Source organism: Gavia stellata, chromosome 22 (genome assembly GCF_030936135.1).
Source record: "Gavia stellata isolate bGavSte3 chromosome 22, bGavSte3.hap2, whole genome shotgun sequence".
Classification (NCBI taxonomy): Eukaryota; Metazoa; Chordata; class Aves; order Gaviiformes; family Gaviidae; genus Gavia; species Gavia stellata.
Genome location: NC_082615.1, coordinates 8,891,373 through 8,905,579, shown reverse-complemented (window position 1 = coordinate 8,905,579; position 14,207 = coordinate 8,891,373). Strand labels below are relative to the sequence as shown.

At 37.8% G+C, this 14,207-nt stretch overlaps 1 protein-coding gene across 1 annotated transcript in view; it reads right to left on the bottom strand.

Moving 5' to 3' along the window:
• Positions 1 to 14,207, bottom strand: part of STXBP4 (syntaxin binding protein 4) — a 66,675-nt gene that overhangs the window by 3,191 nt on the left and 49,277 nt on the right. The window contains exon 21 of the mRNA XM_059828123.1: positions 12,300 to 12,357. Coding sequence (XP_059684106.1) covers positions 12,300 to 12,357 — 58 coding nt within the window. The remainder of the gene's footprint in view (positions 1 to 12,299; positions 12,358 to 14,207) is intronic.

The following is a 14,207-nucleotide window of genomic DNA, read 5'->3' as shown; positions in this document are numbered from 1 at the left end:
TTCATCCATTTTCAAAATATATGGGGCCAAATATTGCTCTAATACCAATCTGCAGTAAATGCTTCTGATTTGAACTCAGTTCTTTTAAACTTGCACTAGACTTTATCCCATGAATGCTTCTAGTAGGACAGTTTGGTTTAAACCCTTTGCCAAAATCCTTACTCGGAAAAGAACTCATAAATAAACATTAAGTCCAGATACCATGTCTCACATTGTAGACGGACACACACAATACGCACAGATTATTTAGGTACAGAATAAATGTATAAACCCCCCTGCTATTTATTTTTAGCTCTCCAAAAGTGCTGGGGCTAAAGAGCTTTGACATAATCAGTCCGAAGAGATAATCCCAGATTTACTGGTTTGCAGAACATTCCTGTATTAGAAATACATCCTCTCTGATTTGTGTGTTAGGGCCAGCAATAGAAGTGAGAGGGAATTCAAATCTAGCTCTAGGTTTTGCTTAATTGATGAAACTGTTTTCAATATTAAAGGAGTATTTTGAAAGCCAGCATTACAAATTCTATGTGTAAAACATTTTACATTTGCAAATGTTCTTGTTCAAAAGATTCATTTCACATTTTCAGAGCAATTAACAATATTTAAAGATTTTTAGGTTTTCAAACAAGTCATTGCTATCGGAGGGTAGCTAAATTTATTGTTAGAAAACAGAAACATTTGATCCACAAATATGTCAGTAGCTTATTCTGTCTTTTTAACATTAGTAAATTGCAGAACAAATTTCAGAGCTTGGAAAATCAAAACATGAGAACACAGGGATTTTTTTGGCAAAGAAATGGTAGCGAATTATTTAAGATACCATTATAATTACCCTCCTTATGGCTCTTACTTATTTGCATGGAAAATGATTTATTTTAAAATGAGAACTTAAGACAGTCTTTTAAGAAAAGAATAATTCAAAGCAAAAAATGTCGACATCTTTGTTAGATTTTGAGCGTTATGAAGACATGCGTTTCACCTTAAATTGTATTCTCCAACTAGGGCCACACTCTGGAGCCACACTCTGGAGCCTAACAGGGAATCATGAAGAGTCCTGCAGACAACACAGCTGCTGTAGGTCACTGTGCAGGATGCTGAGCTACAAAGCAGTCATGCGGTATTCTTTGAAGTTGGTTTTTTTTTCCCTTTTGACATGGGACCACATCTGTAACACCTGGCTGCATTTTTCCAGTGCACCAGGGTTACTTAGCTTTAAAAGGAGCAATCTTGTGCAAGACCCATTTGTTTGAGATCTGTTCAGGAGACAACATGCAGCCTTAAACAGTTAATCAGCCAAACTCTCCTAATGACCGTTATTTATTGGGGCCAAATAGAATTCAGTTGTATCGGAACTTGGAAAGACAAATTCGGGCCTTATGTGACACCTGTGCTGCTCTACCAAACTGAGCAGTATCGAAGAAGACGAAAGTAAAAGCAGAACTCTGCTCCTATGAAGTAACACAAGGTAGCTATTCTCCTTCCTAAATGAACATACCCAATAACCTAGTCCATTTAATACACAGTATTAATTTTTCTAAACTTTTAACCTTTCTTATCTTACATTTTGGTTTCACAAACTTCACTAGACCTTTAAAATGCAATAATGCTCAGCTAAAGAGGATTTATGTTTGATGGAGCTTTTACCAGTCTGTTCATGACTGAAAATTTTTGCAAAGCCATTGTCGCAGCGTAGTACTGCTGACAACCGTAAGGCTGAGACATAGGAAACTGCGCACTCTGAAAGCTTTAACCTGTAGTACTTCCACTGTTGTTATTGAAATAATCATTAGAAAAAATGTAGCAAGTAGCACTGCTAAATGTAGATGCAATGGGTTGGAAGGGGACATGCTCTATAGTACCCAGAAATATATTCCATATTGGGCTTTTTTAGTTTTTAGACTCGCACGCATATCCCAAGGGGACGTTCTGCTAAATGACTAGCTCTATGGGGGACTGTGCGTTCCTTTGTTACACACTAGTATGCAGCCCCCATGCAGTGGTGGTTTGGAGGCTAATGAGGGCCAGAGCAACAGGAAAATAAAGAACAATGCCCGTGAATGAAGATCCTGAAACTTAATCCTTCATCTAGAGGTTATATCATCTTCCCTGCTTGCTCTTGCACAGAATCTGTCCGTGTAGCTCTTCGCTAGACTACACACAGCTTTGCAAGATTTGTTTTCATTACTGCCTTTGCCTTTTGTTGCTGGGCCTTTCTGTTTCTGTTCCCCTTGTACTTGGAATAGCCTTTTGCTTTGCAAGGATACCTTCTTCTCTGTAAAACCCACTGTCCCAAATCTTGCACTTTTGAGAAGGTACCCGGCTCTTTCATTTCTACTTCACCCATACGTCTCTAACTGGCTAATGCAAGTCTCTTGGGCCATGATCAACGTTCCTTATGCACCTTCTGAAACATTGCACAAGAAGAAAATACACCATCAAAAATAGATCCTGCACAAAAATGGACTAGTCCTAGCTTGCACCAGGCACCCTGAAGACCTTCATGCCTTGGTAGGGTGAGACAGAATTACCCTTCCTCAATACCAGCAGGAGCCAATGGAGTCTCTAAGGGAGCACCAGGGAGCTGCCACTCCTGAAGGCAGACCATAGGATCATGGCACTCGCAGACCTTTTAGTTATAGCCCAGTCCCCTCCCATGATGGTGGAGTTTAGATAAATACTATACAGCAAGATTTGATACACAGGGCCGTCTAAATGCTGGAAATGTGCTAATTCTGTTGCCCTCAGATGTCTACCTGATAGTATTTCTACATCGCTTTACAATCTGCACAAGTAGATTGAATATAATGTGTAGTTACTGGTGCTGCACCTGACATGTTTTGTGAATGCATTCTAATTTTATTTAGGATTGCATGACTTTTGCGAGCAGAACTATTTCTCGGCTTTCAAGAGCCAGTGCTTTTAACACTTTGCTGTTGTCCCTTATGAATTTAAACTTGCTATTAATTTTTTTTTCTTCAATGCCAATGTTTATCATGAAATAAGCTCTCAGAGCTAGCACACACCTGCAGACCCAGTCCTGGTTATCTGTCATGTTCGGTATCCCCTTTGAAAATGCCAGGGGTTGGAAAGCAGAAGTTAAATGCTGTAAGGGATACCAAGTCAAGCAACTGAAAACTCTTGCAAATACTGGGAGGATCTGCAAGGAATAACTTATTCTGAACTGTAACTAAAGGATTTTAATTTAGTAGATAAGCAGTTAGAACAAAATAAAACAATTGAATGATGTTGATGCAAATGTAATCAATCAATCCTGAGAGCACCTAGGGAAGACAGTTTCCAGACATGGAACCTACAGGCAGTTTGGGAAGGGTTTTTGTATTGTATTTATCAAAATCAGATTATTTGAAATTAAACGTTCTTTTTTTCTTTCCCCCTTTTATTAAAATCGGTTTAATACTGGACCCTCTTTCAAGACAATGTTTCAAAAGGAACATACAGTATGTAATAGTACCCCAGGAGATGCTGGGCAGGTCCTGGAAGACGGCAGTGACCTTAACTTGTATTGGCTGTAATAAGATTGAGGGCACTCGTCACCTCATGGAACTGTATCCTAAGGCGACATAAATGTTTCTCATATTTCCCTCAGGGATCGCAGATTTTGACTGAGTATTAATTAAAGATTGAGGCCTATAAAGCGAAACCCCAGAAGACAGTCTCGCTATTTATTCCTTGATTAAACCGATTAAACACTTCTCTACTAAGAAAAATCTGTGAGCAATTTCAGAAGGCAGTTATCACTAGGAAGAAGATTTATATAGCTAAATAGCGTGCTATATCATTAAAAATTGTCAACAATAAATAAATGGCCTAATCTAAAATTAAAACAGTAATAACAGTAGGATCTGAGCCAAGGCTGAATAAGCCCAAAGGTTTGAGTGACAGGATATGCAGGCTTTTCACACTTTTAAAGCACTACCTGAAATGCATCTCATCCCAGTATTAACCAACTGCTATTACTCCAAAAGTGCTGTTTTAATATGTGCAGTTACGCATAATCCTGTGTCTCTAAGTGAACATCATAAAAATTCTGGTGCAGGTTATTTGCAAATGCATCAGAACATAAAGATCAGCGGCGTTAGTTTTGCGAAGAATTGTGCAACCGGTTTGCTCCCTTCACATCAGTCCTGTCTTATCATCGCGGGCCTGATACCTTGATAAGATAGATGTTGCAGACTTAGGCCAAGATCACCTACGTTTTTTTCTACCACAGCCTGGAGCATGCTCAAGGCTTATGTTTATGCTGTACTAAAATGAATTAAAGCCTAAGTGGTGGCTTAGGTACATGCTTCAGATGAAACACATACTGAAAAACCTTGCTGTGCATTGTTCTGCTTCTGATGGCTCTCCCCAAACCCACCAGGGAGATCTCAGAATTGGTGGTGTACGTGACTTATTCCACAAGTGCCAAATCCTGCCCTAACAGGAGAATTTAGTAGGAGTCTGAACTTCCACATTCCCAGTGGTGCTCACAGAAGGAACTAGATAGATGAGAATGACACCTTTGATCACATCAGTGTAAGAATAAAATCACCCAGCAGAGGTAAGAAATACCAGCACACTGATTTCAGTGGGATTTGTAGGTCTAGAGCAAAAAATAATTTCAGCTTCATGTATTTTCTCCCAGAATAAATTTTAACAGCTGCCTTATATGATAGGCCAGAACCCAGACAGAGCGTGCAGTATGTGTGGAAGCTGAAAGAATGTTTCTCCATTTTGGTTCCTGATATTAAAAAACAAACAACCTCTCAGGAGAAAAAAATTGCCCAACCAAAAGCAGCTTAAGGTCTTAACATTCTTGTATTACAAGCTCATGTTATCATAAAACCCAATGCCAAGTTTCTCAGTTTTACATCTGAGGTTATTTTCCTTATAGCCATGCAAAATGATTTCAGTGAAAATCAGCGAAACTGAATTCCCTACAACCCAAGTATCTGGCAATAAACCACTTCTAAACCTTAGAAACCATTGGGAATTTTCATCTTACCCTGGCTATCTGTAAGTCCTCATGAATTTTTAGTTAGCAAAATGTCCTACAGGAAATCATTGCTGTGTCTTTTAATAAGAAGTTATTGAGATGGGGACATCTACATGATAATTTTGGTGCAGCTAACTTGTGTACCGCTAGACAGGGAGTTGGGAGCAGAGCTGGTACTGGATTCAATCCGGGGGGATTTCAATTGCATGTTCAGTACGGCAGATCAGTTTGTCTTCGTTTGCTGAACCCACTGAAACAAACATTCAGACGTTTACTTCTAGGTCAGCTCCGCTATGATTTGAACTTTATCGAACTTGATTTCTTCTGGGAAGGGCCACTCCAACCACTACTTAGATAACCTGCAGACAACTAGTACCTTGTAATATACTTGCATATATTGGAATGGAAGAGGCAAAGCTGAACACACCTCAGAATGGTGGGGTTTGGGTCCTTCCTTTATAACGCAGTAGAAATGGGTGGAGTACACTTATCAAAGGAACAGCTTTGTTTTTCCAATTTAGTATGCAGTAAGTAAAATTAACTGTGATTTATTTTCCTTTTATGACAATACCTTTAGCTCTAGTGCTATAAAACATGAATGTTTATACTACAGAAGTTCTTAATCTATCACACATGCTTTGCTATTCTTAGTTCAGTCATAAAACCATAAACAGTTTCTGTGAATGCCCAGCTTTCAGTAATATTAATGATGGCTCCTGCCCAAGCAAAACCAAACAAAATAGAATATTATACAATATATAAGTATGATCTGTTGGCTTTCAAAGTGGAAGCCTGATTTCAAAAGCTACCAGAACACATCAGGTGTGTTTTTTATTAATCCGTATTTTACAAGTATGGACTTTAGGCTCCTACTTAACATGAAGAAAATTCTACTCTCAGTTATACTGATACAATATCAGAGCACCTTCATTGCCTACTTTGTCACACTGAAACACACAATGCTTCCATGTAAAACTGATCTTTAGATAATCTGCTGAAAGATAACACTAAATCAAATATTACTGTTTCCCCTTTGGTGTAAGATAGAAAACATCACAGGCCCTAATACATCTAAGGGAAAAGATCCCAAAATATTAAAATATTTGGGAACTTTTACTTGCCTTTCAGGAAAATTTAATTTAAGATAAATGTTCTTGAGGAAAATAACAGTTAATGGGGAATAGTTGGAACCTAATCCTATTAAAAAGCTAGAAAAACAGTGTTTACAGGGGCAAAATTCACAGCTGGTCCTTACAAACTGTATACATATGCAAGGAGTGGGTGGGAGTGGGAGGGAGAATAGCAAGGCCCTACCTAATTTTAGGTGCCAGTCTCATGATACAGAGCTGCCATATGTTAAAGGTGAACATAGTGGGAGGATGGAAGAGATTAACTATAATAGGTTTTCTGGGAAAAAATTACTGTCCTGGCTATGCTTTTTTATACTGCTCCTGTGTGATTCTAAACCACCAGTGTATATCCATTTATTAATTATCATATATAATACTTCACTGGGAAAGTAAAGTTATATATGGACTCTTTTACCTATTTAAAAATCAAGCCCAGAAATTACTAATTCACAAAATCCATTCAATAATAGAACACAATGGCTTTCTATTTGCATTGCTGCAGTGCTGTGACTTCCATGAGGACTTTCACGCTACAGCATATAACAAAAGTGAAATTCTGTTCTAATACCGGTTACAACACTTAGTAAACTCACTCAGCATTACACCTGAGCTAAGCCTGGGCAAAAATACCCACACGACTAGCTTTAAAAGTGAACAAGATGAACCTTCGCTTACTTACAAAACTTTTCCCATCCCAATACCTCCCAGCTGACTGGTAAGTGCACACATACACATCTGCATGTAGGTGATACTTTATGAGGGCTCATTAGACCCTTTGTGTTTCTGGGATTTACAGATGTCTATGTGGGACAGGAATTTTTAGTAGAAAATCAGTAATTGAATTTCTCACAACAGAAGAACAGCCTTAATCATCTAATAAGCAAATAAGTAAAATTAATTAATACTGAACTTTTTTACCTTATAGTGTGGGGTCTCTGGAATACACTGGCCCTCCAAGCTCAAGACAGACAATGGAAAAATTGGAGAGGATCCAGTGGAGGGTCACCAAGATGACTAGAGGGCTGGAGAACTTGGCACATGAAGAAATGTTGAAGGAATTGGGTTTGTTCAGCCTAGAGAAGAGAAAGCTTGGGGGGGGGGGGGGGTAGCGTGTGGGTGTCTAATCAAAGTCTTCCAATACCTAAAAGGTAGTTATAAAGAAAATGGAGGCACTCTTCTCACAAAGATGTATGGCAACAGACAGGAAGCAATGGGCACAAGTTGCTTCAGGGGAAATTCCATCTAGATTAAGAAAATATTCTTCACTGTGAGAACAGCTAAACATTGGAATAGGGTGCCCAGATAGGTGGTGGAATCTCCCTCACTGGAAATATTCAAGGCTTGGTTTGATAGGGCTCTGGATAACTTACTCTTCAACAGAAGATTAAACAAGATGACCTCCAGACATCCCTTCCAAACTAGACTTTTCTACCATTTTATTCTATGATTTTGGAATTGCAAGGGACTGCTGAAAACCCCACTAGGCTACATTCAATTGTCACTTTGAGCAAATGAGGTCAGAATCTCAACTCTTCTTAACCAAATTGGCCGATATAAACAGCGATAGAAATACCAAATGTAAACTGGTGAGGAAACAGGCACCAGTAATGTGTTTCTATTACACATTAATTGGTACTGGTGCTATGTAGGAATGACTGATTGTATAGCTACATGCAAAATAAAATCACGCTTGCCCTCTCCCTTACTTTAAAGCACACTAAATTATCTCAAAACACATCTGGGGCCAAATTCAACCTTTACTCTCCAGCTGGAGGAAAGCACAGCTATACTAGCAATGATGTTGATCCTTACCTTTTAGTCTATTGCTGTAATTTTTGTCCTTCTGAGAACTGTTAATTTATATTAGTAAGACCCTTGATCTTGCCTTTTTTCCGATGCATACTGAGGTGTAACTGAGAGAGGCTTACGATACTGTTTGCTACTTCATGGTAAACCTATGCACATGACCTTAATGCCTAGCACAGAATCATGTGAGTTTATGACACACCAGCAGCCTAAAAGATAGTTTTCTCACACTTGCCAGTACTTTGTGACTGATCTTAGCAACCTGCTTGATTGAAAATAATTTACTGGGAGACTGAAATGATTTCCTGAATAAAAGAGGTGATTTCAAAAATTGTCTTAAGGTGAGGATTCACGGACAAGATACAGCTTTCCCTGGCAGGCAGGTAGTGCTGTTCAGCCCTTAGGAATATAGCCATGTAAATGTTTTATTCATGTCAGTTATTCACATAAGTGGGTTTCACTTTAGTGTGTAACACAAGCCAGCTGGTTTGCTTCTTTTAAACTCTGATTTCTCATGCACTTCATATTGCTACACCCCCTTCAGAGATATTTATGGAAATTTCACAGCAAGCTGTCTCAGGCTTATGTGCTATTAAGATTCCATTCTGGGGTGTTTACTGCATTAGATTTACAACATATAGATTTATGGACTCAGCTACTTGATGGCCCAATAAAGCATGTTGGAACTGAAGGCAACTACTAATTAAAATAATATTTGATTGTCCTTAGTATATTGTAAAACTGCTGTGGATTTAAACGGAGCCACTGCAGCTTCGATATAGCCTCACAGCCTAACTGCATAATAAGAAAACTGACAGTTCTCATATAAGATCAGTTTAATTGTGGCTACACTTCGGGAATTATAACATGTTTTTCTATCTGTTTGCTTACATGGAAGTGGGCTAGTGTTGAAATACTCTTAAGCCCCTCATGGCTTGGGCTGTTCTGAACACCAAAGAATGAAAGGATTGAAATTCACAGCCAAGGAGAACAAGAAGGTTACAGTGTTAGTACCAGGGCTGTAAAGTATCAACTATTCTGCTAATCCCCATTTAAACAATTAGATTAAATCCTACTGAAAACGATCAGCTGGTAAGATGCACCTCAAGCTAAGTTCCTCCTAGAAAAGGGTATTTTCAAGATTGGGTAGAATTTTCATCTTGAAAGCTCTACCATTCAATGTTAGAAACACGGGACTTATGCAAGCCCTGCTCCTTGCTCTAAATAGTTAACAACCTCAGGCTGACTTCATACACCTTACAAAGTGTAGTAAGAGGTACGAATTTTCAAGCATGCAAAAAGCCTGGCCTACGCTCTGTAAAGGCATTTGGAAACAGTGATGAAAGCAAAATAAGGAAATAGTTAAAAGGAATATTAATTACCATGATGTCTTATTGCGATGCTCAATTAATTCCATTCTAATGAACTGCATTAAGAGCTCTTAACACCACTTCAGTGTGGTGGCTCCATTCCGAAGAATAGAAGTTTTTAGACAGTGGTCATGAAGGGCGATTTCATACCCTTCTCAGCACTTAAAATGGATAGATTTTCCTTGCCTGCCACATAAAGACTGACACGTGGAACTTTATAGGACGGATTACAGAAGGCAACAACAACGGAAAACCTGGGGCACTATCACTTGTAATGCTAGGAGCACGTTAATAAGAGGGAAGAACATTCATGTGTCATAAACAACCAAAGATCAGACATGCAAAAATTCCTGAAAAAGCTTTTTCATGTGAACTACTCAATTCAAATCTGTAGTTGCAGCAAGTGGGGATAACATGCAAAACATCTCATGCTTTCTGCACATCAGGCTTCCACCACCTAGACTAGCTGAGATTCTGCTGTTGCCAATATGCATCTCATTGTCACATCTGCAATAGTTCAGCATCCAAGTGCAGAACTTCAAAGAAATTTCTTGCGCATATTCAGCAAATCTAGTTTTCTGCTGAGTCATCAAGATAAGTACGTGTACGGGAGGCACAGTAACAAAACCAGAAAAAAAAAGGGGGGGGGGGGGGATTTTTCGAGAACGTGAGATTTCTTCTGTTCTGCTGCTAAATTTTATTTGCTATTATGCTGGATAATACTATCTTCAAGCTCAGTTTCCAATTATGCAGGTATAAACCTAGAGTATTGCAAGTGTTTTACCCAGAACAGAATCCAGCATCCACCTTAACTTTCCAACTGTCCTATAATGGCTCCCTGGATCAACAGAAGGAGACCAAGGGAACAGTGCTCTATTTTAATAGTTGCTCTAGTATTTATTTCCATTGCTATGAAATTGGCTTTTAATTCACTTTCATTTCCTAAGTTATTTTTCTACAATTTCTTTTGGAATAATTCCCATGTAGTAACCTACATCTGTCTGAAAATAAAAGCCGTCCTTTGATTAGAGCTGGAATGCAGTATCATACACGGTGTGTTTGGAAACCTCTGCAGAAAAAAACATGTCTGCTTTAATACATCTAGCTCGAGGCACCACGGGGTGAGTCAAGGACAACAAAGCAGTATGTTTGAAAAAAGAGAAAAAATGTCCCTGCTTTTCTTGGCTAGCTAATACATAAACTTCAGTGTTATTTACGTGACTTTTATAAGAGTTTGGGATAAAAGTAATTTTATCTCACTGCAAAGATTTATTTGCTGCCCTTCCTGTCTTTTAGAAGACTGTGAAAGCCCACCTTCAAAATAGTGTCTTCCTGGTACCTTTGAGAATTAAACAATATGCAAATTTCAGCAGCTAGAATAACTAGCTATTAATTAAAAAATGAATCATGAAATACATGGAATGGAGATGAATTATATTCTTCACCAATTGTTTCAATCTTTTAGAGGAATAATAAAAAATATTATATGAATTAATTTTCACTATATTCTGGAAAAAACCAACAGCATACTGTCCAATTCACTTCCTGAAGCTTCTGGGAGATACAACATGAGCTACTTCTTTTTCATGCATTTTTCCTCCAGAATCAGAGAACACAATATAAAAAAAATCATCTTTCCTATAGTATACAGCAAATCCCTATAGCCTTTATCCAGTAAGTCTTTGTAGAGAAGCTTTCAATTCTCTACCTGCAAGCTATTAGCAGGATATAAACCATACTCGGGATTTGGTTAAAAAATAGTATAATTTTTTTTTCATTTTTTGTAAATAATGAATTTGCACTGCGTTATTTCTTCCTGTCTTTCAGAAAAATGATCACTAAGGAAATCTTACGGTTAAGGAAAGCCAAAAAGCAAATACCAAGGGCCAAAGCTTAGTGCTTTTGTTTGTTTTTTTTTTTCCCCCAGTTGATTACATCTTCAAATGATGACTGCTTTTAAAGCTTTTGTAGAGGCTTTGTTTATGCTTTAGACACTGTGTCATTGTAACATCTTATCAATGTCACCTTTCCTTCAGTCTCCGGAGAGTTTTGAAAAATTAATTTGTTTGCAATAGCTTCTAAAAAAAATAAAATCACAGGTAACTCCTGATACATATTTTTCTGTAGTTTTGGTGGGGGTGCATGATAACCACTCTCTGTTGCAATGTCTATCCTGAACACCTGTCAGTGAAGTTCACTATTAGTTAATAGAAGTATTCCTAATAAGCCAGCTATAAAGAGTATGGCTTTATCTTGGGCAACCCCTTGAAAATGCAGAAAGCAAACCCTATGGAAACTGTAGGTATAATTTTCATAGGGTAGACATCAAGAACAAAAAATAGTACATATGCAGAACATACGCAGAGTATGAGAGAAGGCTTTTGCACATGGTGCAGCTTCAGTGGCATTATCAACGGAATAGAAATTGCTTTCAGTCCTGTTCCTTCACCCTCTTGCAGCCACAGAACAACTTATTCCCAACACAAGGGAGCAGGATATGACGTAAAAAAAAAAAAAAAATCAGTAACTTTAGATTTAGGTGGAGCCAGAGCATTACCTTCTAAAAATCTAAAAGAATTTAAGAGTTCTTCCACTTCCCCAAAACGTAAGGGCATTTTTAAAAATAGATATTTATACTGGTAAGCTATTTAGGTGATGAGATTTTTTTTTCCTTATCTCCTAGGTCCATTATAGGGTCAAACACACAACTGGGGAAGTTCTCAACATTGTAGACTAGGGTTTTCAGACATCTGAAGGATTGAGACAGAGTTCTCACTGAATTTCAGCTGGATTTATGACTAAGCCCATTAGGACCCTCTGGACAGTGAAGTCACAAAAACCAGAAAAGAGCAAGTGATGTTGGTAATGAAGATGTATATAAAACATATGACAGCTTTTATTTTACTCATTTTCCCATTAATTCTAGGTTTAAAAATCTGTTTAGTTTGATGTGCTTTTTTTTCCAACGCTGACCCATTTTCCCCCAGAACTACTCACTTGATAAAGTATTTGATTCCATCTGCTGTATAAGCTTCTTCCCATCCATAAGGCAGACCTAAGATGAAATGAAGAAGTAAGATGTCTCTCAAAGCTTAGGTGACACAAAGAACAGAGTTTTGAAATGGTGTAAGTTAGAATGCTGTAATTTCAAACCATGTCATAAAAAGATTAAAAATGCATTCTTGCTATTTTTGCAATAGATAACAACATAAACAATACAATTTAATAAATATTTGCTGTACTACAATGCTGTAAGCCATTTGATGATACTTTTATTACTAGCATTTCTTTTGTAGAAGCTGACAGTCTGGTCAAATTATAGTTTAGTGGTTAACGCTTTTTGAACTTATTATTGTCATTTACACCTATATGAAGTGACCAAAAAATCCCTGTGTCTGTGGTCTGCTGAGGTTTGTTTTACAGCTATTACATACAGATGCTAGCGACTATATGAGGTAGAAGTCTGGGCAGAATGAAATCCTCTGCTGTTTGGTTTATCACCAACTTCTGTGTTTGTACATAATGCTTGGGGAATTTAGACACAACCTCCAAGACAATTAGAGACAGATTCAGAGAAAATATGTACAGACATTTGTATGTATGCTCCTGATGTATGCTTTTGTGATACTGTACTGTAATGTATATAAAGGAAAGTGCAAGGTCCTGAAAAGCCTCCCTTTTTTGGAGACTAGAAATTTATATAAAATTAAAATATGCATGAAAAATTGTTTTGCAAGAGCTTTAGCTTGAAAGTCACCTTGCAATGTTAGTTCTGAGGAGTTAAACTATTTTTGTTCAAGTCACAGTATATCTCAAAGACCAGCTCATTAGAACCATCTGTGAGCCTGCTTTAGATTTAAAACTTTTATTTGGAAAATGTGCTGGACTGCACCCACCATATGATCTTTCAAAGCTGCTTCACACCACAGCATGCCCTAAGTGCACACATCTAATTTTTTGTTAATTCTTTCTTAAAAGGCTCATTTTCTTTTCTCCCATCATCACACCTTTGTCTCTAATGTGGTCCTGACTTCTTAAAAATCTGGAAAGGGTTAATTTCAGTTCTCAAGGATAAACAGAGTTCATCATTACAGCTACTGAATTGTGACTTGGCACAGTGAAGCAGGTACCAACCGTCTGAGAAGTAATTATACCTGTAAGCACCAAGCAAAGAGCAACAAGTCTACCAAAACTCCAGAATTCTGGAACTTGAGGGAAGGAAACCTGAGAATTGGTAATTGTAGAACAGCACCATTAATGTTTAGTACAGCTTGAAAAGCAAAAAGCACTTTGGATTTTTTTTTTCCTTTCACTTTTACCCTGTATTAGTCACTTATCTCAGGCTTCCTCCATCTTCAGTTTAGCATAGATCTGTACAATCTGCTGCTCAAAACGTGCCACCTACTACCTTTGAGAGAGAATAATCCACAGCTACTTCCCTTTAAATACAAGGTAGTTGCTGTGTAACCATTTTCAGGCTCTGACTCCTATGAAGGAAGGAAGAAAAGGATGTTCTAAGTTATAACTATGCTAGACATGATCACTAGTTCTTCCTTCCTCTCCCATAAAGGTGGGACCTTTATTGAACACAGTTATTTTCTAATGATTTAAATGGCAATTGGATTCATCCTTCAATTGATTCCATCTGCCCTGGCCTTTCCTCATTCCTGTATGCAACATGCATATCCAAAATAAACGACAACGGATTTGCTCAATTATGAATAAAACCTCAGCATCTGCTCTGTGCTCACATGGATCCCCTAAATCACTTGTTTCATTCATCAGTGATAATTACACTTTCTTCACTAGTAATTTGATTAAAAATATGCCTTTTTTTTTTTCTTCTAAATGAAGAACGGTACATAGGTAGCAATAACAACTGATGCTCTGTATTCTTTTCTTAAC